Here is a 27211-nt window from a genome sequence, read left to right as displayed (position 1 = left end):
TCTCAATAGTGAATCCAGTGCAAAGCTGCAAATCACTTCACTTCAATGCTTGCAAGATTTGAACTTTGTAAGTATGCGGCATCTTGTGAACTTTTCACCAATGGATGTTTAGCTCTCAGTGCTTCACAAACTGGCTTTGATGGACTTCTTTGGAAGGTGCCTCTGATCTCCTCCACCATTTCATCAGATGTGCATTTTTCTGCCAGATCTTGTCTGCCTGTTTACACTGCCTGTGGATAGAAACTTGTGTTAAAAAGTCTTAATTGTCTTAATGTCTAGTGAGTCCCCTTGAAATTCACATCAGAAGTTTCTTAGGGCAGCACTGTATAATTTCATTTCTGCTTACCACACCATGCATTGGGCTCTCTCTTGAGTTGTAGTCATTTCTAATAATTATTTAGCATCTGAAACAAAACAAAAAGAATTGTTTGGAAAATATATACACAAACTCTTTGACGTGCCTATTAAAAAATGAAGCGTCAAACCGCAAATATTTGTATCATAGTTCTTTCATTAATAACATTGGAAATCGGGGATATTTCATGTGGGCATCATTCATTAAATTGCACGAAATTATTTTAACTCTCCATTCTAATAAACATCTGTCATCCACCAATGGAACAACATTTACCTAACATTGAGCCTTTAAAAATATATTTATTCGTAACTGTGTAGGCTCAGGATCATCACCAAGAAAGCACAATTCTCTGGATGAAATGTGTGGAATAGTGGCAACATTGACAGTCAATGGGCAGCGACAGCGCTCTCTTAGTGATAGTGGTGCTGCAGACAAGGAGATTTGTACTAATGGTGAGTAAGTTGGTTGCTGGTATCAGTTTGTAGAAAAGATAGTTTTTTTTACAAATAAAGTATTGTGATAAACCTAGGGTTAGAAACACTGCTTGTGATTTAGGTGATGCACTGGGATCTGGTCCTGAACCAGATTTGTTGTCTGATACACCTCCAGTCCCACCACGAAGAAGGGAAAAGAAGAGACTGACACCTCCAAGACCAGTGAGCAATGGTTTGCCTCCAACACCCAAAGTTCACATGGGTGCATGCTTTTCGAAGGTAAGTGCTCTCAATAGAGGTGAGACTTGTAGTGCCCCTCTGACTGTAACATGTTATTTCATTTGCAGGACGACACAAAATTTGTAATTAATGTCCCATATTTATTTATTTGTAGTATTTTGACATTAGTGTTCTCTTCCAGTGCAGATAAACTTCAACAACTAATGAGATCACTTAATAGAGCATGCATGAAAGTAATAAAGTAATCTTAAAAACAAAAAAAAACAAAAAACAAAAACAAAAAAAACTTCCTGATGAAAAATGAAGCACCAGAAGGGGTGGCAAGAACAAAATGAAATGAAACTTCATAGCTTGAGAGAATATGTGATGTTTCACTGATTACAAAATCAAGTGAGATTTACAAAGAACTTGGCAGTATGAGCTCACTTATCAGTGTGAAGTTAGACACCCTCTGACTAGATGCATACACCATTTCAGTTGGTAAGGATGGTATAAAACTGTTCCATCCTCTCTTGAGCCAAGCTGGCCCCAACTTTTGTAACTGTCCTTGATAACATGGGTTCTAACACTGGGACAGGGTTGATATCAGAGCTGGTCCTTCATATTTTGTTGGGGATAGATATGGGGATCTTGCTGGCCATGGGAGTACCTCAACATCACACAAACAACTCACAGAGAGACATACCATGCTCTAGTTTCTTCTCCCTGAACCTTAATTTCTTTCCCAATTCCTCTGTGAATTCCTTCACAGTGTGCTGAATGTTCAGACTGTATAACATCTACAACAACCTATAAACCTTCTCACTCCCTTCCCAGCTGCTGCTTCCTTTACATATTCTTTGAGTTTTATAACTGCAGTCTGTGTCCTCAGAGTTTTTCGTAATGGCATACATGAATAAAATGTTCTCGGTTTTAAAGCCATGTCAGTTTGAATAAAATCCTCGAGCTTTTGATGACCATCTCCACCATCATAGTCAGGAGTTCACTGACTGCCGGGGCTGCTATGGTTTCCTGCTTTTATAGGCATGATGCCATCATCAGCAGCCAATCAGATAGACCCAATGTGGCGCATGCGCGTAAGTCGACCCGGACAGCTAGCGGAGCTATTTCCCGCGGCTGCACCAGTGACATCAGGTGGCGCCAGGGGCAGATGCCACATTTGAAACTGCCGTTCCCACATTGTGCATCTGTCCTTGCTTTCTTTCGATGTCCAATGCCCACCCCCATGCCATGCTGAGTGTGTCCCCCTGTTCTCTGTTGAAATTATTGTTGTTTAAACGAATATCGGCCGCTTCCTATGTAATGGAGTCCCAATATGTAGATGCATGAGCTAACACTTTTGTATTTTCAAACTGTATTTTATGTCCATTTTCTAGGCAATGCTCCGCTATGGCCAACTTGTCAAGCTCCCTTTGTTTTATATGGCGCTTGTGCTGAGCAGAACGCTCCACAACCGTGCGAATTGTTTGTCTGATATACATGCTGCTACATTCACAGGGTACACCATACACGCCGGTCACTCGAACAGCACTGTCGTCTTTAACAGGGCGCACCATATCTCGTATCTTGGGGGCCAGCTGGAATACTGGTCGTAGCCCATGTTTCTGCAGCAAACGTCCTAACTTACAGCTAGTTGCTCCACAATATGGCAGGAATGCAGTTTGTTTGGCCTCTTCTACTGATTCACCAGGTGTCTTTTGTCAGTGGCCCTTGCAAGCCAAGATTATCTCTGACTATGACCACCTACAGTCTGAATTGCAGAACTTAAAACGTCTTTTCGGGGAAAATGGATACAGCAAAAGAGACATTGCAAATGCTTTCAAGGGCTGCCGAAGGACACCTGGTGAATCAGTAGAAGAGGCCAAACGGACTGCATTCCTGCCATATTGTGAGACAACTAGCAGTAAGTTAGGACGTTTGCTGCAGAAACATGGGCTAAGACCAGTGTTCCGGCCCGCCCCCAAGATACGAGATACGATGCACCCTGTTAAAGACGACAGTGCGCTTCGAGTGTCCGGCGTGTATGGTGTACCCTGTGAATGTGGCAACATCTATATCAGATAAACAATTCACACAGTTGCAGAGCATTGTGCTGAGCACAAGCGCCATATAAAACAAAGAGAGCTTGACAAGTCAGCCATAGCGGAGAATGGCCTAGAAAGCGGACATAAAATACAGTTTGAAAATACAAAAGTGTTGACTCATGCATCTACACATTGGGATTCCATTATAAAGGAAACAACAACAATTTCAACAGAGACCACAGGGGGACACTCAGCAGGGCATGGGGGTGGGTGTTGGACATCAAAAGAAAGCAGAGACAGATGTGCAACGCGGGAGCGGCAGTTTCAAACATGGCGCGTGCCCCTGGTGCTCCCACGGGCTATAGCTCCGCTACCTGCCCGGGTCGACTTACCCACAAACGCCACATTGGGTCTATCTGATTGGCTGCTGGTGATGTCATCATGCCTACATAAGCAAGAAACTGTAGCGGCCCCAGCAGTCAGTGAACTCCTGACGACCATGGCGGAGATGGTCATCGAAAGCTCGAGGATTTTATTCGAATTGACACGGCTTGAAAACCGAGAACGTTTCATTCAACTGCAGTCTGGTTTATGTAGATACTGTAAATAACCTTTTATTCCATGTATTTTATGCCTGCACCATGCAGAATTTCAATGAACATTTACCAGTCAGTACTGTCAAAATCTTTCTCTGAATGGGTTTGCCTTTCTTCAGCCTATCTTCTACACCAAGTCATGGGGTCAGTATTACAGGGCTATTACAAATGATTGAAGCCATTTCATAAATTCACTGTAGCTCCATTCATTGACATATGGTCACGACACACTACAGATACGTAGAAAAACTCATAAAGTTTTGTTCGGCTGAAGCCGCACTTCAGGTTTTTGCCGTCAGAGCGCTGGAGAGCGCAGTGAGACAAAATGGCGACAGGAGCCGAGAAAGCGTATGTCGTGCTTGAAATGTACTCACATCAGTCAGTCATAACAATGCAACGACACTTCAGGACGAAGTTCAACAAAGATCCACCAACTGCTAACTTTTTCTTCTGCGAAAAAAACGTTACAGGACACGTGTATCTGGACATGCTGGAAAATTGGCTCATGCCACAACTGGAGACCGACAGCGCCGACTTCATCTTTCAACAGGATGGTGCCCCACCGCACTTCCATCATGATGTTCGGCATTTCTTAAACAGGAGATTGGAAAACCGATGGATCGGTCGTGGTGGAGATCATGATCAGCAATTCATGTCATGGTCTCCACGCTCTCCCGACTTAACCCCATGCAATTTCTTTCTGTGGGGTTATGTGAAAGATTCAGTGTTTAAACCTCCTCTACCAAGAAACGTGCCAGAACTGCGAGCTCGCATCAACGATGCTTTCGAACTCATTGATGGGGACATGCTGCGCCGAGTGTGGGAGGAACTTGATTATCGGCTTGATGTCTGCCGAATCACTAGAGGGGCACATATCGAACATTTGTGAATGCCTAAAAAAATGCTGCCAGGAAGGAGTTATGCCACATAAACAAAAGTCGATAGGTCTATTTCTATGTCTGAAAGACGATGTCTGTTCAAAATTTGAACAGCAGTTGGCACCATAGTGACACAGTAAACTGTTAAAAATTGATTACTTCTAGGACAGCTCGGAGCGACATGCCTGTAGTGTACATTCCACTGACTAACCACTACCATTTGCGATTTCAGTGGTGCGAAGTGAGAGCACGTTGGAGGTCAGGGTGGAGGTCTGTTGTGTTTTGTGATGGAAACTGGTTCTGCTTTGGTGCCAATGAGGCCATGTTTTGATTAGGAGGAGGCCAGTTGAAAGCCTGCAACCAACCTGTCTGTGTGCTAGACACATTGGACCTACACCTTATGTTATGATTTAGGGTGCAATTTCGTATGACAGCAGGAGCACACTCATGGTTATCCCATGCACCCTGATTGCAAATCTGTACATCTGTGTGGTGACTCAATATGTTATGCTGCTATTGATGAACAGCATTCCAGGTGGTGTTTCCCATGTGATAACGCTCACATGCATACCGCTGTTGTAACCCACCATGCTCTACAGAGTGTCAACATGTCGCCCTGGCCTACTCATTCACCAGGTGTGTCTCCAATCAAGCACAAGTGTGACACTATTGGATGACAACTCCAGTGTCAACCACAAACAGCATTTATTATTCCTGTGTTGACTGACCAAGTGCAGCAGGCATGGAACTCTATCCCACAAACTGCCAACAGGCACTTGTGCAACACAATGCATACACGTTTGTGTGCTTGCATTCTACATTCTGACTGTTGCACCAGTTATTAATGTGTCAACATTTCACAACTGCAGTGGCTTATCTCGCGCTTACATTAACCTGTGACCTTCCAGTTTTTCCCACTGAAATATGTTACCAAGAAAAATGTGTTCTTGAAATTTCATTACTCTTCATTAATTATTTTTTCATACTGCGATTTTTCTCCATCAGTATATTTTCCAAAATAGACTCCACAATAATAACTTTGGCACCCTTTGTTTAGTGACACACTTTGTCCAGTACTGCATCTTAGAGCACCTGTTTTTTTCTGCTCACTAAAATCTGGAGCACATTTCACTCGTGGCAGCAAAGCAGTCTGTATCAGGTATGGGATGGTGTACACCATATGTAAACTCAGTCAAGAGGTGAAATCAGTGTGAAACAAGACCAAATGACTTTGTTCCTTGGCTCCATAGTCCATGTTTTATGGCTTTGGCATCATGTTTTCCTGTTATGGACATTTGCATCATGGATGTGTGGTTTTGAAATTCAAGTTTGCTGGGCTGTTCCTAGTGTATGAGGCTAATTCCTGTTGTTTTAGTGTTGACATTCAGTTCTGTAGTGACTTTTGCTGCTGCCATCCTCTTATTTTTCATCATAATCCTCTTCAATGACTGTCATGATCACTCAGCATACACTTTTATGTGCATTGTAATTTAATGAATTTTTTCTGCTTTCCCTGTATCTTTACATGCTATTATTCTTTGACAAAGTGCAACTTGTGAAACCGAGCACTTCAGTTGCCTTGGTTACAGAAGCACCCATCATACAAGCACTAGTAATTCCCCCGACATTTTAATTCACCTAGCCCCGACATAACGACTCACGACTACTTTTGACAATGACTATTGCTTGCAGCTTATTGAGGGCATTATACAAGTGCCGTTTATGGACAAATACAACAGTACCACCTAAATGCTTGGCTGGAATTGCATTTATATTCAAGCATGCATTTCTTGTGGTGTTTCCATATTTTTGTCCAACCACTGTATTTCCCATTTTCTGTAGACAGCTAGCTCCTTATGGACATAGTTTTTATAAAATTTCATGTTTGTATATTTCCTGATTGTACCAATTAATGTTCTCCTAAGGCTTCCATATACAAAGTATATTTTAAAAATAATACACATCTACAGTGTTTCTTTGCAGCGCTTTAGGATGGTTGAGTTCCATCACTTGAGAAACTTTACTATTTCATCCAAGATACCATCCCCATTGTTTTCTCAGGTAGCTCGGGGAAATGCCATCAGAAACCTTTTCCATTGAAGGAAAGATGACATCCATGCATGTTTTGTTTCAACTTTGGGAATAAGTCAAATTCTGCTGTACTTAAGTCCTGACTGTAGAGACTGAGAGATTCCACTTTTGAAATGTTTTTGCACAGTCCCACATTCCTCAGTGTTGTTATGGAGAGGATACAGAATGTAGACTGGCAATGGCAAGGAAAGCATTTCAGAAGAAGAGAAATTTGTTAACATCGAATGTAGAAGTCTTTCTGAAAGTATTTGTATGGAGCTTAGCCACGTATGGAAGTGAAACGTGGGCGATAAATAGTTTAGACAAGAAGAGAGTAGAGGCTTTCGAAAAGTGATGCTACAGAGAATGCTGAAGATTAGATGGGTAATCACATAACTAATGAGGAGGTACTGAACAGAATTGGGGAGAAGAGGAATCTTTGGCACAACTTGACTAGAAGAAGGGATTGGTTGGTAGTACATGGTCTGAGGCATCAAGGGATCACCAGATTAGTATTGGAGGGCAGCTTGGAGGGTAAAAATTATAGAGGGAGACCAAGAGAAGCAGATTCAGAAGGATGTAGGTTGCAGTAGGTACTTGGAGATGAAGAAGCTCCCACAGGATAGGGTAGCATGGAGAGCTGCATCAAACCAGTCTCTGGACTGAAGACCACAACATTAACAACAACAGGAATAGAATGTAGGATGAGAATTGCAGCAGACTAACCCCTTCAAAACACGGGACATAATTTATGCCAAGATGATTGGAAGAGCAGATTCTTGCTTTAAAATTAAGAAAAATATAGAAAAGGAAAGAACGTGTTTAAAAACTGACAGACTTTACAGGTCAAGTATAATGGAGGTACAAAATACATCACAGAACTTAAAAGAGAAATGGAGGATATATACAAGAGAATGGAAAACTCAACTCAAAGTTCGTAACTTCAAGATAGAAATTTCTGCAAATAATGTTACTTCTGCCCTAAATTTGCAGGTGATCAAGTTGCAACATCATACCAGAAAGCACTTTTATAACTACACACATTATGAGATTACACAAGATTGTACAAACATGTACCTGCAAAACCTCTTTGCCTAAGGGCAAAGTACTGTCCTACACAGAATCTTGCAACCAATATCATTGAACAATTCAAATTTTTGGACTGCTAGATATAATACACCCTAAGAAATGAATACTGAGTTACTGTACACCCTTTGCCAAAGATATTTCATAAATAATGTAGAGATAGCAACACAGAATTGAACTGCAAAACAACTATGAAATTATGTAAGCTGCAGTTAAATACTTGAGGACGAAAAGAGAGTTGTATTTCACACATAGTGGCACTTTATTCAAGTAATAAGAGCGTGAAATGCAGTAGTTTGATCCTTAGAGATCAAAGGTGTGGTGATAATGAAACTTTACATGCGCCAGTGTTTTGTGTGAAGTGTGGTGAGTTAACAGCAAATTTTAGCAGAATTTCTCACTGATCTGATTGTTTTGGAATAGTTGTGCGAGTGTAAGCAAAAGATCAAAGACAAGGAAGGTCAAAAACATCAACCGATGAACAAGGCATAATATTTTTAGCAGATGTTCTTGAAAAAGATCATAGTGCAAGAACTTTAAGATCACTGATTCCACCATCTTTGATATTTCCTAATCTAATTCCCCCAGCGTCACCTGATTTAATTTGACTACATTCCATTATGCTGGTTTTGCTTTTATTGATGTTCATCTTATATCCTCCTATCAAGACACAGTCCATTCCATTCAACTGCTCTTCCAGGTCCTTTGCTGTCTCTGACAGATTTATAATGTCATCGACAAACCTCAAAGTTTTTATTTCTTCTTCATGGATTTTAATTCCTACGCCAAATTTTTCTTTTGTTTCCTTTACTGCTTGCTCAGTATACAGATTGAATAACATAGGGAAGAGATTACAACCCTATCTCACACCCTTCCCAACCACTGCTTCGCTTTCGTGCCCCTCGACTCTTATAACTGCCATCTGGTTTCTGTACATATTGTAAATAGACTTTCACTCCCTTCAGAATTTAAAAAAGAGTATTCCAGTCAACATTGTCAAAGGCCTCCTCTAAGTCTACAAATGCTTGAAATGTAGGTTTGCGTTTCTTTAATCTATGTTCTAAGTCCAAACAGATCTTCCCCAAGGGCAGCTTCTACTAGTTTTTCCATTTGTCTGTAAACAATGTGTATTAGTATTTTGCAGCCATGACTTATTAAACTTATAGTTCAGTTATTTTCACTTCTATCAACACCTGCTTTCTTTGGGATTGGAATTATTATATACTACTTGAAGTCTGAGGGTATTTCGCTTGTCTCATACATCTTGTTCACCAAATGGTAGAGTTTTGTCAGGGCTGGCTCTCCCCAGGCTATCAGTAGCTCTAATGGAATGTTGTCTACTCCCAGGGCCTTGTTTCAACTCAGGTTTTTCAGTGCTCTGTCAAATTTGTCAAGCATTATCATATCTCCCATTTTATCTTCATCTGCATTCTCTTCCATTTCCATAATATTGCCCTCCAGTACATCCCCCTTGTATAGACCCTCTATATACTCCTTCCACCTTTCTGCTTTCCCTTCTTTGCTTAGAAGTGGTTTTTCATTTGTGCTCTTGATATTCATACAGGTGGTTCTCTTCTCTCCAAAGGTCTCTTTAATTTTCCTGTAGGCAGTATCTATCTCACCCCTAGTGATATATACCTCTACATCCTTACATTTGTCCTCTAGCTATCCGTGCTTAGCCATTTTGCACTTTCTGTTGATCTTATTTTTGAGACGTTTGTATTCCTTTTTGCCTGCTTCATTTACTGCATTTTTGTATTTTCTCCTTTCATCGATTAAATTCAATATTTCTTCTGTTACCCAAGAATTTCTAGTAGCCCTTTTCTTTATACCTACTTGATCCTCTGCTGCCTTCACTATTTCATCCCTCAAAGCTACCCATTCCTCTTCTACTGTATCTCTTTCCCCCATTCTTGTCAATCGTTCCCTGATGCTTTCCGTGAAACTCTTTACAACCTCTGGTTCTTTCAGTTTATCCAGATCCCTTCTCATTAAGTTCCTACCTTTTTGCAGTTTCTTCAGTTTTAGTCTACAGTTCATAACCAATAGAGTGCGGTCAAGAGTCCACATCTGCCCCTGGAAATGACTTACAATTTAAAATTTGGTTCCTAAATATCTGTGTTACCATTAGATAATCTATCTGAAACCTTCCAGTGTCTCCAGGCCTCTTCCACGTATACAAGTTTCTCTCATGGTTCTTAAACCAAGTGTTAGCTATGATTAAGTTATGCTCTGTGCAAAATTCTACCAGGCAGCTTCTTATTTCATTTCTTAGCCCCAGTCCATATAAACCTACTACTTTTCCTTCTCTTCCTTTTCCTAATGTCGAATTCCAGTCCCCCATGACTTTTAAATTTTCATCTCCCCTCACTATCTGAATGATTTCTTTTATCTCATCATACAATTCTTGAACCTCTTCGTCGTCTGCGGAGCTAGTTGGCATATAAACTTGTACTATTGTGGTAGGTGTGGGCTTCGTGTCTATCCTGGGTACAATAATGCGTTCACTATGCTATTTGTAGTAGCTTATTCACACTCCTATTTTTTATTCATTATTAAACCTACTCCTGCATTACCCCTATTTGATTTGGTATTTGTAACCCTGTATTCACCTGACCAAAAGTCTTGTACTTCCTGCCACCGAAATTCACTAATTCCCACTATATCTAACTTTAACCTATCCATTTCCCTTTACAAATTTTCTAACCTACCTGCTCTATTAAGGAATCTGACATTCCATGCTCCGAATCATAGGACGCCAGTTTTGCTCCTCTTGATAATGATGTCCTCCTGCGTAGTCCCTGCCCAGAAATCCAAATGAGGGACTATTTTACCTCTGAAATGTTTTGTCCAAGAGGACATCATCATCATCTAACCATACAGTAAAGCTGTAAAAACAGTAAAGCGGGAATAATTACGGCTGTAGTTTCCCCTTGCTTTCAGCTGTTCGCAGTACCAGCACAGCAAGGCCGTTTTGGTTTATGTTACAAGGCCAGATCAGTCAAACAACCAGACTGTTGCCCCTGCAACTGCTGAAAAGGCTGCTGCCCCTCTTCAGGAACCACACATTTGTCTGGCCTCTCAACAGATACCCCTTCATTGTGGTTGCACCTACGGTAAGGCAGTCTGTGTCACTGAGGCACAAAAGCCTCCCCATGAAGGGTAAGGTCCATGTTTAATTGGGGGGGGGGGGGAGATTCTATTCCTATTTTTGAAAATGTGCATATCCCAAGAAACCTCCCATTCTCTTAGGACCATATGTTGTAATTAACACTGGTTCAGAATATCCAGAAATATTTCACTTTTACTGGAACATTTTTAAAAAGCTCATTATTCAAGTTATCTATTCCCGCAGCTTTTACTCCACTTTACCTCACTGCATCTTCTAATTCCCAAATTTGCAGCAGTCGCTTCATGCAAAATGTCTGTTGCCTTATGGATTGGTTTGATTTGATTTATACAGGGAGACCAAAAAGAATAATGGTCTTAGCCCACTGTTGTCCATACTAAAACTGTTTATTGCGCAGTTTCGCTCCCGTGATTTTAGTAAATCCATCCGGGACACAGTTAACAAACAGTAGGAGATCCCTTACCAGTTTCTTAGTAGACACAATTTTTTCAGGCTCTACCAACCCAAATGCTCTGTGTCTATTGCCCTCCAAAGCTTCTCATTGGAGGATAGGATTTAGTGCAGTTTCGTCTTCCTGACTACATAGTGTACACTTTGAGGCTTCTTGCTCTTTACCCCTTGTGTGTAAAGCATTTCTTAAAGTTTCCGTGGCTGTTCATGGATCCTATCATCACTTTCATTTGTTTCCTGCTCAAGTTCAGGGTTACAGAACATCTCTTGAAACATGGTTTCAGCTTCATTAGCTTCCCCTGTTTTTGTTTTTTGACTGTAGTCCAATATTTTACCTCCTGATCAGATACTGAGTTTTGATTTTACCATCGTCTTTGAGGTGGTTAGGACAAGATGTGGTCCAGTAATTGGAGTCATCCTGTCAGCTTGTTCATTGCCACTAATTCCTGAGTACTGAGGATCTGCAACAGGTTTATCCTGTTGCTTTTCCGTAGCCTCTCAAGGGCTTCACGGCATTCTGCAACGATCTTTGATCTCATTGCAGGAGCCGATAGAGATTTCAAAGCTGCTTGGCTGTCTGAATAAATGTAGATGCTATCATCCTCATAGCACATATGCTAATTCCCCTCTCCACACATTCTGATAGTGGATATTTGTACCTGGAGTGCTGTGGCCAGCTTCCCTAGAGAGACTGCTGTCTAGTTGAATCTGTACCCCATATACTCCGGCTACATCACCTTCATCTGTTTATGACGTGCCAGTAAACCAGGTTATGTCTCCTGACCAGCCCCCTGAACTGCTCTCTGTTTCCAGCTGTTATATTGAAAGTTTTATTGAAGTGGCCGAAATTTACTGTATGGTCTGCTGGCATTTCCTCGACCATTTCTTTATTTACAACACCCACTATATTGGTATGAGATTCTGAATGTCATATGGAAATGTACCTCCTCTTAAAACTGTTTCACAAATTAATGAAGATTTTTTTAGGTGTACATAAAAAAATCCAGATATTTTAACTAGTATATTAAAGTGCATCAATTCCATAAATCCGTATATGACTGGAATTATTAATATCAAACACTTCACATCAATGATTTCACTTTTATTAACTTGCTTACTATCTACTGTTCTCAGTCACGCTCAACTCTACAGTGTTTTATCAATATTCACACTCAGTTCTGTGCAGCAGCTTGAAGCATTGATTCAGGTGAGATTGTAGAGGATGATTTGATGGTGGCACTTGCTTGTGCTAATTTCCAATTGTAGTTGCACATTATTACAACTGATGAGAGAATAACAAAACAAACTCCGATGTGACTGTCAAATAACCAAGTAAAATGTAACAATTAAGTTATACATTAATGTGCGGAAGCAGCCACTGCAGGCTACATCTGTGTTCCAATCCACTGAAAACTATTGAAATTACTTCTAAATGTGTAATCTGTATATGTACATAGAGACAAAAACAGCTACTTTGAAAAGAGACACTGCTCCATATCTTGTATTGCTCAGCTGCTGTTTTTATCTAATACTTTGTTGTTTATGTATTTTTCATGCGGTATATGTTAAAGCTTCTGCGTCACAAGGATAGCTATACATACCCAAAGATTACGAAGCTGCTACATCGATGAGCCAAAACATTATGACCACCTGTTTATTAATATTGTGTTGTTCCACTTTTCAAACACAGTTCACCAGAGATTCTGCTTGGCATGGATTCTACATGCCTTTGACAGGACTCTCGAAGTATGTGGCATCACATGTCCCCAAACAAGTCAAGCAATTCCTGCAAATTACAGGACGGTGGTCTGTGGGCACACAGCTAGCTCCCGATATGTGTTCCAGTGAGTACAGATCGCTCACATTTGCTGGCCAAGACATTAATGTGAATCATTATAATGCCCCTCAAACCATTGTTGCATGATTGTGACCTGGCAACAAGGACAGTTACCCTCCTGGATGATGTCATCGCCATGGGGGAAGTCTTCAAGCATGAAGCGATGCAGCTGGTCAGCAATAATGTTCACATAATTCACGGCGGTGATGATGCCTTCGATCACCATCGCAGATTCCATGGAAGTGCAGCTCAGTGTACCCTGTAGATAATTCTGCCCTCATTGGTCTGCATCTGTGGTGCAGTGCATGTTCCATGCACCCATTCGCGCAGATGACGTCTTTGTAAGGATCCAATCATCAACCTGGTGTAACAAGAAATGTGATTCATTTGACAAGCGACCCGTTTCTATTGATCCACTGTGAAAATTCAGTGATACTGTGTCCACTGCAATCATAACAGACAATGTCATTGGGTCAACACAGGAACACTAGGGGTTGTGTGATATGGAGCTACATGTTCAACAATGACTTGTGAACTGTGTGCTCTGAGACACTTGTGCCTGCACCAGCATTTTACTCTGTTGTCAGATCTGCCAAAAATCACTGCCTATTCTGGATTACACAGTGGAGGATCCTTCGACCTCTATGTTCTGTGATGAGACGTGGGTGTCCAATACCATATGGCCTACTCATTGTTTCACCATCCTTCAACCACTCTTCATAGGTTCTCGCAACAGAAATACACCAACAGGCAATCAGCTTTGACATTTCAGATGTTCTCATTTCCAGCTGCAAGGCCATAACAATGTGCCCTTAGCCAAAACCACTTACGTCAGTGGATTTCCACATTTGTGGCCCCTATGTTATCTATAATTACTGGCCATTTCTCTCTCTTCAGCTTACAGGCTACTGTGTCACATGACTGCTACACCACCAGGAGGCATTCAACCCCATGATCCGTGATCAGCAGTGGTCATAATGTTCTGGCTCAGCACTGTACACCATAATATGACAATAGATATAGGCAAATATGAATGTCTTTTCTACAGTTTATCACTCAACCCATCACTGTCAGGAAATGATTGAGGGGACCCTTGTAGTTACATGAAGGACATTTTGATACGACATGAGTGACTGTCCGTGATTCAGCATCACAGTCACAAGATGGTGATGAAGATTTGCCACACTTGTGGAGAGTTTCTATACATCATATAACATGACTGCTCCGTGCGTGCGTGTTATATTATGACGTTACTGACATCTCTCTCAACTCCTTTAATTAAGAAACACTTATTTCAGTGTAACTTGTGTCTGATTAAGAATAGTTATTGTTAGCAGATCACAAATAGTAAGATTTATTGTCAGTAGTGTTACTCTTAGCAAACATTTTTAAATGTTCACAGTTTAGCAATATTATGCATGTCACTAAGCGACCTTCATCTTTTCCGTATGCCACTATGTGACATCAATCTTTTCACACTGAAACTCTCAAACGAACAAATGCAGCATGAATGATCATACTACAAACAAATTAGCAACTTCAGTGTCACTCTGTGCATAGTCTCAGTCTGACTGCTCAGCTCGGATGCCCAGACTGCACTCTATTACTCGACTCTCTCCACTAAACTGCCATGCCAAGCACACACCCCAGCAACAACAGTCAGAATTTACAAAAACATTGTCAACGGGCAGCGATTACTTTGAAATTCTACCTCATCAATACCAGAGGTAGCTGCATCATTGCCACTGCGCTTGAGCAGACTGATAAATTTACTCTCAAGTTTAACAGACAGTTGCAGATGTACTTGTCTTGAAATATGATGATATAGGATCTTCACATATCCCAGCATCTCAAAACATAAATTTTGCCTTGAAATTTATGGTGACATAAAGTTTTTTTTGTGAAATTAGAGAGAGAGAGAGAGAGAGAGAGAGAGAGAGAGAGAGAGAGAGAGAGAGAGTCTGTGACATTACCAGCAAACTATTTATTTTATGACAATGAAAATGTTGGTAGTGAAATATTGCATAATATAGATAAATGCTTTAAGTAAAATACACTAATGTTAATAATTAACAAAATAAGAGATGAAAAATCGAATCCAATGACATAAATATATAAGTACCTCAACATTTGTCACAGTACTTCACTGCAGTGCAGACTCTTCTTCATCTACATCTGCTACATCAACGTAGGTACTTTACAAGCCTCCATACAGTGCATGTCAGAGTGTACCCCGTACTACTATTAGTTGTTTCCCTGCCTGTTCCACTCGCAAATAGAGCAAGGGAGAAACAACTGTCTGTATGCCTCAGTATGAGCCCTAATTTCTTGCATCGTCATAGTCCTTAAGTGCAATGTATGTTGACGGCAGTAGAATTGTTCGGCATTCAGCTTCAAGCGCTGGTTCTCTAAATTTTCTGAATAGTGTTTCTCGAAAAGAAATTGCCTTCCCTCCAGGGATTCCCATTTGAGTTCTCGAAGCATCTCCATACATCTGCATATTGTTCGAACCTACCAGTAAAAAATATAGCAGCCTGCCTCTTAATTGCTTCAGTGTCTTTATTTAATACAATTCGGTATGGATCCCAAACACTTGAGGAGTACTCAAGGATAGGTTGAACAAGTGTCCTGCATTTGGTCTCCTGTGCAGATGAACCACACTTTCCCAGAACTCTCCCAATAAACCGAACTTAACCACTCACCTTTACAGCCACAGTCCTCACATAATCTTTCCATTTCATATCACCTTGCAATGCTACTCTCAGATATTTAAATGATGCGACTGTGTCAAGCAGGACACTACTAATGCTGTAGCTGAACATTATAGGTTTCTTTTTTTTTTACTCATCCATATTAACTTAAACTTTTTTACATTTGGAGCTAGCTGCCATTCATCACACCAATTAGAAATTTTGTCAAGTAGTCTTGTATCCTCCGACCGTAACTCAGTTCGACACCTTAATGTACACCACAGTGTCATCAGCAAACAACCTCAGATTGCTGCCTTCCATGTCTGCTAAATCATTTATGTTTAGAGAGAACAATACTGGTCCTATCACACTTCCCTTGGGAACTCCTGACGATACCGCTGCCTCTGATGAACACTCACTGTCGAGGACATGTACTGGGTTCTGTAACTTAAAAAGTCTTTGAGCCACTTGCTTATCTTTGAACTTGTTCCATATGCTTGTACCTTTGTTAAAAGCCTGCAATAGGACACCATGTTAAGTGCGTTATGGAAAAGTATAAATATGGAATCGGCCTGTTGCCCTTCATTCGTAGTTTGCAGGATATCATGTGAGAAAAGATGAGCTGAGTTTCGCACGATCAATGCTTCCTAGAACTGTGCTGATTTGTGGTCTTAAGCTTCTCAGTCTCAAGAAATTTATTATATATAAACTGAGAATATGTTCAAGGATTTTGCAGCAAACAAAAGTTAGGGGTATTGGTCTGTAATTTTGCGGATCTGTTCTTTTACCCTTCTTGTATACAGGAGTCACCTGTGTTTTTTTTTTTCCAGTTGCTTGGGACATTGTTCTGGGTGAGAGATTCAGCATAAATGCAAACTAGATAAGGGCTAATGCAGTAGAGTACTCTTTGCAAAACCGAACTGGAATTCCATCCAGGCCTGGTGACTCATTTGTTTTCAAAATTTTCAGTTGTTTCTCTATGCCAGGGATGCTTATTACTATGTCATCCATATGGAAGTCTGTCTGATGGTCAAATGATAGTATGTTTGTACAATTCTCATGTGTGAACAATTTCTTGAACGTGAAATTTAAAACTTCAGCGTTTGTTTTGCTATCTTCAGCTGCCCCATCAGATTGGTCAACAAGAGACTGGATGGAAGCCTTAGACCCACTTAGTGATTTTATGTAGGACCAGAGTTTTTACGGGTTCTGTGCCAGATATTTTGCTAAGGTATGATGGTGATAGTTGTTGTATGCTTCTTGCATAGATCGTTTCACAGACACACGCATCTCTAGTAACCTCTGCTTGTTGTCATTTGTGTGTTCTCCTTTGAACTGAGAGTGTAACAGCCTCTGCTTCCTCAGCATTTTCTGAATTTTGTTATTAAACAATGCTGGGTCTTTTCCATCCTTAGCCCACTTACTAGGCACGTAACTCTCTAGACCATGATTTACAATCTGCTTAAACTTTGCCTTTAATTCCTCTATGTCCATCTAATTGGAACTAAGTGATACCAGTTCACTGTAAGTGAGGAGCTAACAACTGCTTATGTGCTCCTTCTAGCAGCAACATTCTCATAGCCTTATGGACTGATTTATTAACTTTTATAACCATTGTTGCTATAATGACATCGTGATCACTAATCCCCGTTTCCATACTGATGCTGTTGATGAGGTCCCCACTATTTGTAGCTACAAGGCCTATGATATTTCCATTGTGTGTGGGCTGCCAAACTAGCTCAACAACATAGCTTTCAGGAAACATGTTCAAAAGCATGTCGCATCACGGTCTGTCTATACCCACCACAATGAATTCATAGACATCCCAGTCTATACTCAGTAGGTTAAAGCCGCGTCCAATAGTATTGCATGATCTGGGTATTTACGTGCCAATGACTTTAGAACTGTCACAGTGGAATTGGATGGCCAGTAAAAACATCCAACAATTAACTTGCTTTCACCTAGACCTGTCATACACAATTAGACAGCTTCACTGCTATGCCTTATGGACTGATTTATTAACTTTTGTAACCATTGTTGCTATAATGACATCATGATCGCTAATCCCTGTTTCCATACTGATGCTGTTGATAAGGTCCAGACTTTTTGTAGCTACAAGGCCTATGATATTTCCATTGTGTGTGGGCTGCCGAACTAGCTCATCAACATAGTTTTCAGGAAATATGTTCAAAAGCATGTCGCATCATGGTCTGTCAATACCCACCACAATGAATTCATAGACATCCCAGTCTATACTCAGTAGGTTAAAGCCACATCCAATAGTATTGCATGATCTGGATATTTACGCGTCAGTGACTCCAGAACTGTCACAGTGGAATGAGGTGGCCAGTAAAAACATTCAACAATTAACTTGCTTTCATCCAAACCTGTCATACACAACTAGATAGCTTTACTGTCATGCTCAACTTCATTAAAGAGAATATTTTTGTCAGCTGCAGTGAGCACTCTCCTCTACCCATATGGCCTCTAACCTGTCTTTCCAATATACATTCCATGACTCTTTTTGTTATGTAACTTAACTGATACTATAGAAATGTCACACAAACTCAAAGACTCGTGTCATTGCTCCGACTCATGGCTATGTTGGTAAACAAACAGCCACCAGGTTGCTTGCTGGGGAAGGTAACTGCCCAGCCACTTCGTGCAGTGCAGTCATGTGTGTTGCTGTGGTGTTTCACAGGAACCAATATGCCGTTACACAGAAGGCTTGCCAACTGTTGACCTTGCATATTGTGATGTCATTTACCTCATATGAGCCACTTCCTTGCACGGGCTGACGTAGTGATGATGTACTGTTGCCAGCCGGTAGATCTTGAAAACAAAAAGGAAACAGGCAGCAGAATCACTCCAACACAGAATTCATACTGCTCAGCATCAACATTACAGCCATGTATGACAATTAGTTTAATAGTATACTATCACTAAATAGCTTGTAATACCCCATAGCTCAGTCAACTACATATTGACATTTTGCACACAGATACATACGTCCACTAATACAATGTTACTGGTAATTCACTAACAAATCACAGGAAGCATGCCCTTATACTACAACACTGGGATAGATACTCAACCAATCTATGCCAACCTATCATTCTGACTATGTTATTCATTTACGTTTTCATTTGCTTCCCACATGTTGAAGTCCAAAATATTTTTCGCCATTAACTTTCTCTAACCCAAAAGAATCTTGATACCCTATTCACTGAATTCTAAATTCCCCCAAGTAATAATGCAGAAGTTTCTTAATTTTGTACAAAATGAATTTCACCAAATGGTTGTGTCTTGCGGTTCTTGCCATTGACATCTTCTCCATCTACTTCAAAGCCATTTGCTATCCTCCTCCAGTGGTTAATTGAGTTGGTGATGGAAAATTAATAAACCCATTGAAAACATTGTCTGGTTCTTTGCCATGTGAATCTGAACAGTCATCCTAGTTTGTGTATTATATGTTCAGCAGGGTTCAACAAAGGCTGTTTATTGATGTAGCAATGTTAGCCACCAGATTTTCTCAGTGGAAAGAAGTGAACAGCTTTTGAAAATAATTCAGCCACTACCAAGAATTGTGGGAAATTCCCACAAGACTTTGGAAGGCATCCGAAAATATCCCAACCAATGATTTCACCCATTTTTTGTTGGAGAATATTGTGCACAAATGTTGCAATGTAGACACTTTGGTATGCAAATGTAAGTCTCAATCTTTAATAGTCATTTGTACTTGCCAAATATGTCTTCAAAAATCACTTGCTTTTGAAGTTGCTGTAAATATTTCTTCAGATCAAAATGTGCAAAACTTGTGAGGATATATTAGGTCAAAACATAGAAAACACATTGTGGTATGCAAGCCTGCCTCCATGATACTGAGTTAGCCTGTCTTCTTGATTCTGAGTTTTAAGTCGATGCATCGGTACAAGACGTCTCTGTGAATTAAGTAATATTGTCAAATTTTAATCTCAGCCTCATCTGAATACATTGTCTTTATCATTTTTAACATCTCACCGGCCTCTTGGTCTGCTTTTGTGATACTATGTAAAAACCAGTGAATTTGTACATGGGGTATGTCTGTGCAAACATCTTTCAAATTTTGCAGAAGATGTGACATTGCATCAGGAACCACATTTCTTTCACCTGGAATGCATTGTATCTCAAAATTGTATTCTTGAAGGACGAGATCCCATATAGCAAGACGATTATGCAATAATTTGCAATTAAGCGGAACTATTCAGAGCCCCAAACAATCGCAAGTACTTCACTTTCAGTCACATTGTATTTCCTTTCCCATGCTGACAAAACATGACTTGTAAACATGAGCATCTGATATTGCTCTTGACCATCTTCTTTGACTATTTGGTAGAGATGGACAGCAAGTCAAAATTCACTGGCATTCGTCCAGAGATGAAATGGTTCATTAAGGTCTGTCAGATGCAATAGTGGAGCTTCTAAGAGGTGTTTCTTTATCTCATCAAACACTTCTCGTTGTTCTGTCCTCCAGGTCCAAACTGAATCCTCCTTTGTTAATACCAGCAATGCAGGTAATGACAAGCAATGTCCCTTCAGAAATCGGTGACAATACCCGTGAAAACTGGAGAAAGATTGCAGTTATTTTTTACAAGTTGGTACTGGAAAATTTCAAACTGCTTCTAATTTCTTTGGATCTGGCAAAATACCTGCTGATAAGATAACATGTCCCAAGAATGGTATATGGTTCCTCACGAATTCAGACTTTTGCAGGTTGAATTTGACTCCAGCTAATCTAACTGTACCTAAAACTTTATTTAACTCTTCCCACAAAATAGACACAGTCAGAACATCATCAATGAACACTATTACTTCCTGTAAAGTTCTCCGGCAATCTCATCCAAAGGTCTAACAAATGCTGCTGTTAAAATTTTAAACCAAATGGCATCCATTTGAAATGGTAACAATGTGCATTGTGCAAGAATACAGTAAACTTTCGGCTTCCCTCCTCCAGCTCTTACTGCCAATAATTACCTGTCATATCCAAACTAATAAGGTAACAAATGCCAGGAAAGTTTTGCAAAATGTTGTCAGTATTCTCCTCGTAGGGTAAGACACTGTGATGGATAACGGATCATCCAAAACAAGTCTGACCAAGCTGTGTGTTTTAATGAGTGGATGTACGGATTGCAGTATTCATTGCTGATCTCTCAGTTATATCATGTAATCTCCTTCCCTACAGCTTCTCTTCTAGTTATTGTTATTGAAGATGATTTGATTTTAAATGGTTCATGTGCCTGCACTTTGATATTCAGCTCCCTTCATCAGTTGAAGTTTACTTGAAAGTGCTTCAATGTGCACAGTTAAAACTTCTTGTAATTCTTCTCTATAGGAAGTGGGCAAATTACTCAGATGATCTGTTTCTTTGTGAATTTTTGAAATCATCTCCTGAATTTCCTCTACTTTTCTGTGGTCCATTATCCTTCGCATATATATAATGGCACATCAGTTCCATCATGTATGCTTTAAAAAAAATAAACACCACATGCTGCAGAGGCTACTTCCTTTTCCCTGAAAAATCGAATGAAATTAACCTTCAATACTTCACTCTTATTACAAATACTTGAACTACTTCTTTTGTAATCAATCCTACATCATCTTTCTGCCAGCCAGTCATTACCAAAAGTTCAATTCACAGTCAAAGGATCAAGATACAGCACAACCATATCATAGTATCTGTCTACAATGTTGCTCCAACTGAGTGCCTACCCAATAACAGCGTGACTACTAGCCCAGTTGCAGTAACTATATGCATGCTATTCACAGGGAAGACAGGTATTTTGTCTATTTCACAAAGATGTTCATATAAATTCTTGGAGATTGCTGTGGTATCACTACCAGAATCTACAACTGCTGTCATTTTCTGACTGTTTACACTGAGTTCAGGTACTGGATTCAAAGCCTCCACCACAACTTGCACATCTTCTCTCAGTAGTTCAGTTTTAATGTGTTCAGTTTCACAGCTGATCATTTGTATTCTCACATCTGACCCCTTAAACTGTTCACATATTCTGGAGTGAGTCGCATCTGAAACTACTATTAGTTTGCCAGTAATCGGGCACATTGTCAGTGTCTGTTACCTGTAACTCAGAGCAGTGAATGGTACCAAGCGCTTCCATCATGTACTACATGCTGACTTCCATCTACCAAAATTATTTTCCCTCCTGTCATCATTTCAAAACCAGTCATCATTGCACACACACAATTTCATGAGTGTTCATCTCTTCATGTGTCATTGTACCGCTGATGACTGTCATTTTGTTGAGTCCACAGTGGGTATCCAAAATTATCTTGCTGCGGTGTGTTGCATCACTGCAAATGTTGCTCTCAATGAGTCATATTTTGTTCCAAGCCAGCAGGCATTCCTTCAAGTCAGTCTCTTCCAAACAATCAACAACCCATAACAACTTGTCAAAGTCATCAAAAGTTTGTGAAGCTAATTGTTTTCTTACTTTACATGGTAAATGCTTTATCAAAATTGTGATTAAATCGTCATCACTAATAGGATTGTCCAGATACGTCTTGCATTCCCATCGTTTCTGAAGAAAGTTATGCATCAGCCTTTCATTTTGATCATAGTTGAGCATCAAACATAATTTTACTTTGATGCTTCATTATTTCTCGCACAACCAATATTTGTGAAGAAATGCATTTTCAGAGTTTGCAAATATAGCATACTGATTGGATACGTGATCTAGCACCTGGGCTCACATTGTATTACAGAAATATCAGTTTTTATGATTCATTTCGAATTCATGCAAACACAACTTTAAATTGTTTCATGAAATCTATGGGTTGTAAATATTTGTGGGTATCAAAGTCCTTAAACTGTTCTTGACCTAGCATGTTATTGACAATAATGTTTGTACAAAAACTTGTACCACAATATGAACTACCTCATTATTCGTTTGTTTCATAATTTCCTGCTGTGAGCTAACTAGCATCTCTATCTTACTTACACCTGCTGTTATCTGCTAACAGTGCATCATGACCTCACGCATGAACTCACATTGTTTCTTGTCGAGCAATTTGCTACATTCCTGCAAAAAATTATTGAACTGACTATGCAGTTCATGACAATGACCTACTGCCTTTTGATCCCACATTTGCCCAAATCTAATTTCAATGTTTGACTATGTTGCTCGAGTTTTTTTGTTCATATTTTCCTCATAATTACAGATTTTTTTTGTTCAAATTCCACTTATTATTAAGTTTTTAATCCAGAATTTTTATATTACGCTCAGTGAATGGTTTGATCAAATTTGTGTTCATTTTTTGTATAAACTGCATTGGCACTTCCCCTTTCCCATAGCATCAACATGATTGTTATCTGTCATTGCTTCAGGTGGTTCTACATTTATTTGAAAATTTGAACTTTCATTTTTTGCTGCCTTATCATTTTGAATTCTGATAGTCAGTTTTGACTCATTAATAAGATACATTGCAACAGTGTCCTAATAACACTGTCATCTCCATTAATTACATTACTATTCTCAGTTTAGCTAGCCATTGTTATTCAAATATATACTGCACAATCAATTTGTAATAAAAATAATTGTTCACTGTCTATATTCATTTTCCTGTCCAGCTTTCTTCGGAAATCGAGTTCACACTGAAAATGCCAAATTCACTCACCATACATTGACACTGGCAATCGGGCTCCAGATCCAAAGATTGTAGCAGGATAGGGTGTCCTTGTCACCAGTCTGCATACATGGCACAACCGTTGTTGGTTGTTACATTATGGTTATACTTGCCACCTCTGTAAACTCTATTTATTAAGAAACACATATTCCAGTGACTCTTGTTTTAGGGTAGCTGATAATGTTGGGTCCAATTAAGAACAGTTATTGCAAGAAGATGACGAACACTAAGATTGTCAGAAGTACTACACTTAGAAAAAACTTTTAAATATTTACAATTCAACAATATTTCGCATACCACTATGTGACATCAATCTTTTCACGCTGAAACTAAAGTTAATAAATGAGGCATGAATGATCATATGACAAACAAATTAGCATCCTCAGTGCCAGCTCGCAAATAATCTCAGTCCAACTGTTCTACCCTGAAGCCCAGATTGAATTCCCTCTCCACTTGACTGCCATGCTGAGTGGACGTGCCCAACAACTGCAGTCAGACTTTATTCAAAACATTGTCATAAGTCAGCGATTACTTTGAAATTCTACCATGGTGAAACCAGAGGTAGCTGCAACATAGTCACTGTGATTAAGCAAGTTGATAAATTTACTCTCAAAGGTTACAGTAATAGCAAATATCTTGACATATGATGATATAGGATCCTCACTATCTTTCATGGCCCCTTCGGATGCAACTCAGAGTACTCCACATTGTCTGAGACATGTCATATCCATTGTACTTTTCCTGAATGCAGGACAGTGTCTGGCATTGTGAGGATAGTAATAGCATTGAATTCATTTTTAGCAAGAATCCTGGCTGTGATAAGAGTGGAATGTTGTGATCCTTATCTTTTTCACTTCACAGGGACTACATCATTCAATATTGAAAGGTCGGGGTTGTGAACAAACTTTTGATATTTGATATTCACTTAGTGGCATACTCTCTTCTGTCTAATATTAGGAGATAGAATGTGACTCAAAATAGGTAACCCATATCTGCTAGTAGATCAAATTGACCCAATAACAATATGCATAGATTTGTTAAATAGTACATTGATCTTTTTCACTTATGGACTATTAATAAGCCATACAATGTACAGTACTCTGCAGTTGTGGATACACTCTGAGTGCTGATACTCAAAGAGTATATGCTGATAGTGCCCAACTAGTGCTACAAAGTATATGTTATTTCTGTTTTTCAGCTTAACAGGTGTTTACGTCAGGTACTCCTTGAAGGAAAGTGTCCTGTCTAATGTGATTCCTAGGTATTTTGGCTGTATGTTATGACGAAGTTTGTCTCCCTCATAACAGACATCAGCAGCTTTGTGTGCCAATCTATTGGACAGATGAAAACATACTACTTCCATCTTATTTGAGTTATGTTTTAATCACAGTTTGTAGGTGCATTGGCTTAAGATCTCTAGATCAAAGTTAGGATTACTTCAGTTGTTTCGAATGTTTTGTGTTGGGTAGCTACATCCTCATAGCCAAACTTTCTGGACTGTGTTGGGGTAATATCAGAGATATATTAAACAAGAGAAGAGCAAGGATACTCTGTGGTATGCCATTACTCAGTACTTACAGCTTGCTTGTGGCTTTTCCGGCAGTAAATGTTATCATTTAGTCTTGTTGGCCGCCTGCATGGAATAAGTTGTAATAAAAGTAGCCATTGCCTCCAAACTGTAATATGCTGCACTTAGATCAACGAAAGTAACTGAAGTTTTGTGCTTCTTTTCTTATCCTGCTTCAATGAATGATGTTAATGATAAGACTTCATGAGTGCATCTCCATCCTGGTCGGAATCCAGATTTCTCAACAGGAAGGATCTGAAAGATTACTGGACTAATTCAGTTGTATAGAATTCTTTCATTTAACTGACAAGTAGTGCTCAGTATATGACTGGCTGGTCTCATAAGTTACCAAGTTTGAGTATTGCTGTGATTTTTAACACTTCATTTTTTGTGGGATTGAGCCACATATCGTAAAGTCAGAGAAGAAATGCACCAGCCATCTTTTTGCATATTTCTCACAATGCACAAGTAATTTTGGGATGTATTCCACCACTTTCCATTGTCTTTCCGTGCTTCAGAGTTTTAAGAGCAACCGAAGTTTCAGGTACAGAGAATATGAACTTTATCCTTTGGTGCTCTAGATGTAGACAGTAAATTGATGACATCCTATTAGCTGATCTATCACTGTTGTCACTTATTGTTATTTTGTTTTTACCCAACTTCTTTAGTAATTACCATGCTTCTGTACTTGATGTTTGAAAACTGAATGACCCTATAGTCTCTATCCAAATAGTACACCTAGCTGTATCTAATACTTTAAACAAAGAATTTGTGGAACTTTACATAGCTCACTACCAGCTTCTATATGCTAGAAAAAGGAGGATCTTTCTAATACAAACATTATAATTTAAGAGAGAGTGATTTTGTATGCGTATTTCTCAACTTAATTACCTCGCAATATATAGTTCATAAACTTTCCAATGTTTCAGTATTCTAATTGAAGTAAGATTTGCCTAACTAGGCATAGTAAGCACCTGTGTCAGCTTCAACCTTGTAATTTAATTTGGAGCTTCATTCATCTAGGCATTTCATCATATTTGATAACTGCTAGTTGTGAAATCAAAAGAATATGTAGGGCATGCAAGTGCACTGAAGTGAATGTTTTACCATTTTGCAACAACAGTTCAAGATGTGTGATGGCATGTTGTATTGTTTGAAAAGAACATTGTTCTTTGCAAGATATCAATGTTAAGCGTTAAGTTTGTCCAGCAGTGAAATATAATACTTCCTCATGAGTATTCTGCCATCATGCGGGAAGTCTGTGAGCAGCACTCTATGTGAATACAGGGAAGTGGTAGCTATAATTTTTCCTGCAGGTGAAACTGTTTTTCGCTTTCTTTGGTGCAGTTTTTCCTATTTCCTTCCACTGATGTTCCATCTCTGGTGAGTGGTGATGAATCCATATTTCATCTATTGTTAGAAAAATTAGACAAACTCTCCTGAACTGCATTTAAACAGCTCCAAATGCTCTTTAGTAATGTTTTTTTGAATGGACACAGCAACCATGAACAAAAAGATTTGTCATACAGAAAACTTCGTGTTAAATGTGGCAATTATATGTGGTAGACACAGCCATAAAAATCTTTGCATTTCGTGCAAGGTCACTTACTGTCAGCTTGTGGCCATTGAGTAAAGTGTTGTGAATTTTTGCCACATGCTTGTTGGTCATACAGGTTTTGTTGACATCCGGAATGCTCTTCCTCTATAACGAAACAATGGAAAGTCTCAGTTAGAATACCAGCAATATTATGAAAAGGATAGACTGTTACTCATCATAAAGCTGACACATTGAGTTGCAGACAGGCACAATGAAAAGACCTTTGCACATTGAGCTTTTGGTTAAAGCTTTCTTCTGAAAAGAGAATACACATACATTCACACACTATGCACACATGACTGCTGTCTCAGGCGGCACCATCCAGAATGCCAGAGCGGCCGGAGATGATAGTCACGTGTACATGAGTTGTTCTTGCTTGCGTAGATGTGTGTGTGTAGTTGTTTTTCAAGGAGACTTTGGCTGAAAGCTCAGTGTGTAATAGTCTTTTCGTTGTGCCTGCTGCAACTCAGCATATCATCTTTACGGTGAGTAGCAATGTATCTTCCTCTTTAATGGGTGCATAACCATGCTTAAACTGAGCAGCCTGTTTCAGAATTCTTTATGAATTGTT

At 39.6% G+C, this 27211-nt stretch overlaps 1 protein-coding gene across 12 annotated transcripts in view; it reads left to right on the top strand.

Moving 5' to 3' along the window:
- The window catches only part of LOC126161768 (mitogen-activated protein kinase kinase kinase kinase 5), a 323445-nt gene that overhangs the window by 253155 nt on the left and 43079 nt on the right, over nt 1-27211 (top strand). For 8 of the 12 annotated variants that reach the window (XM_049917835.1, XM_049917832.1, XM_049917833.1 and 5 more), the window contains 2 exons: nt 676-810; nt 914-1071. In XM_049917835.1, coding sequence (XP_049773792.1) covers nt 676-810; nt 914-1071 — 293 coding nt within the window. The remainder of the gene's footprint in view (nt 1-675; nt 811-913; nt 1072-27211) is intronic. The other 4 variants (XM_049917837.1, XM_049917836.1, XM_049917834.1 and 1 more) reach the window with 1 other exon arrangement.

Source organism: Schistocerca cancellata, chromosome 2, assembly GCF_023864275.1.
Source record: "Schistocerca cancellata isolate TAMUIC-IGC-003103 chromosome 2, iqSchCanc2.1, whole genome shotgun sequence".
Classification (NCBI taxonomy): Eukaryota; Metazoa; Arthropoda; class Insecta; order Orthoptera; family Acrididae; genus Schistocerca; species Schistocerca cancellata.
Note: the sequence above shows the minus strand (reverse complement) of the source record. Positions and strands in the feature narration are given on the sequence as shown.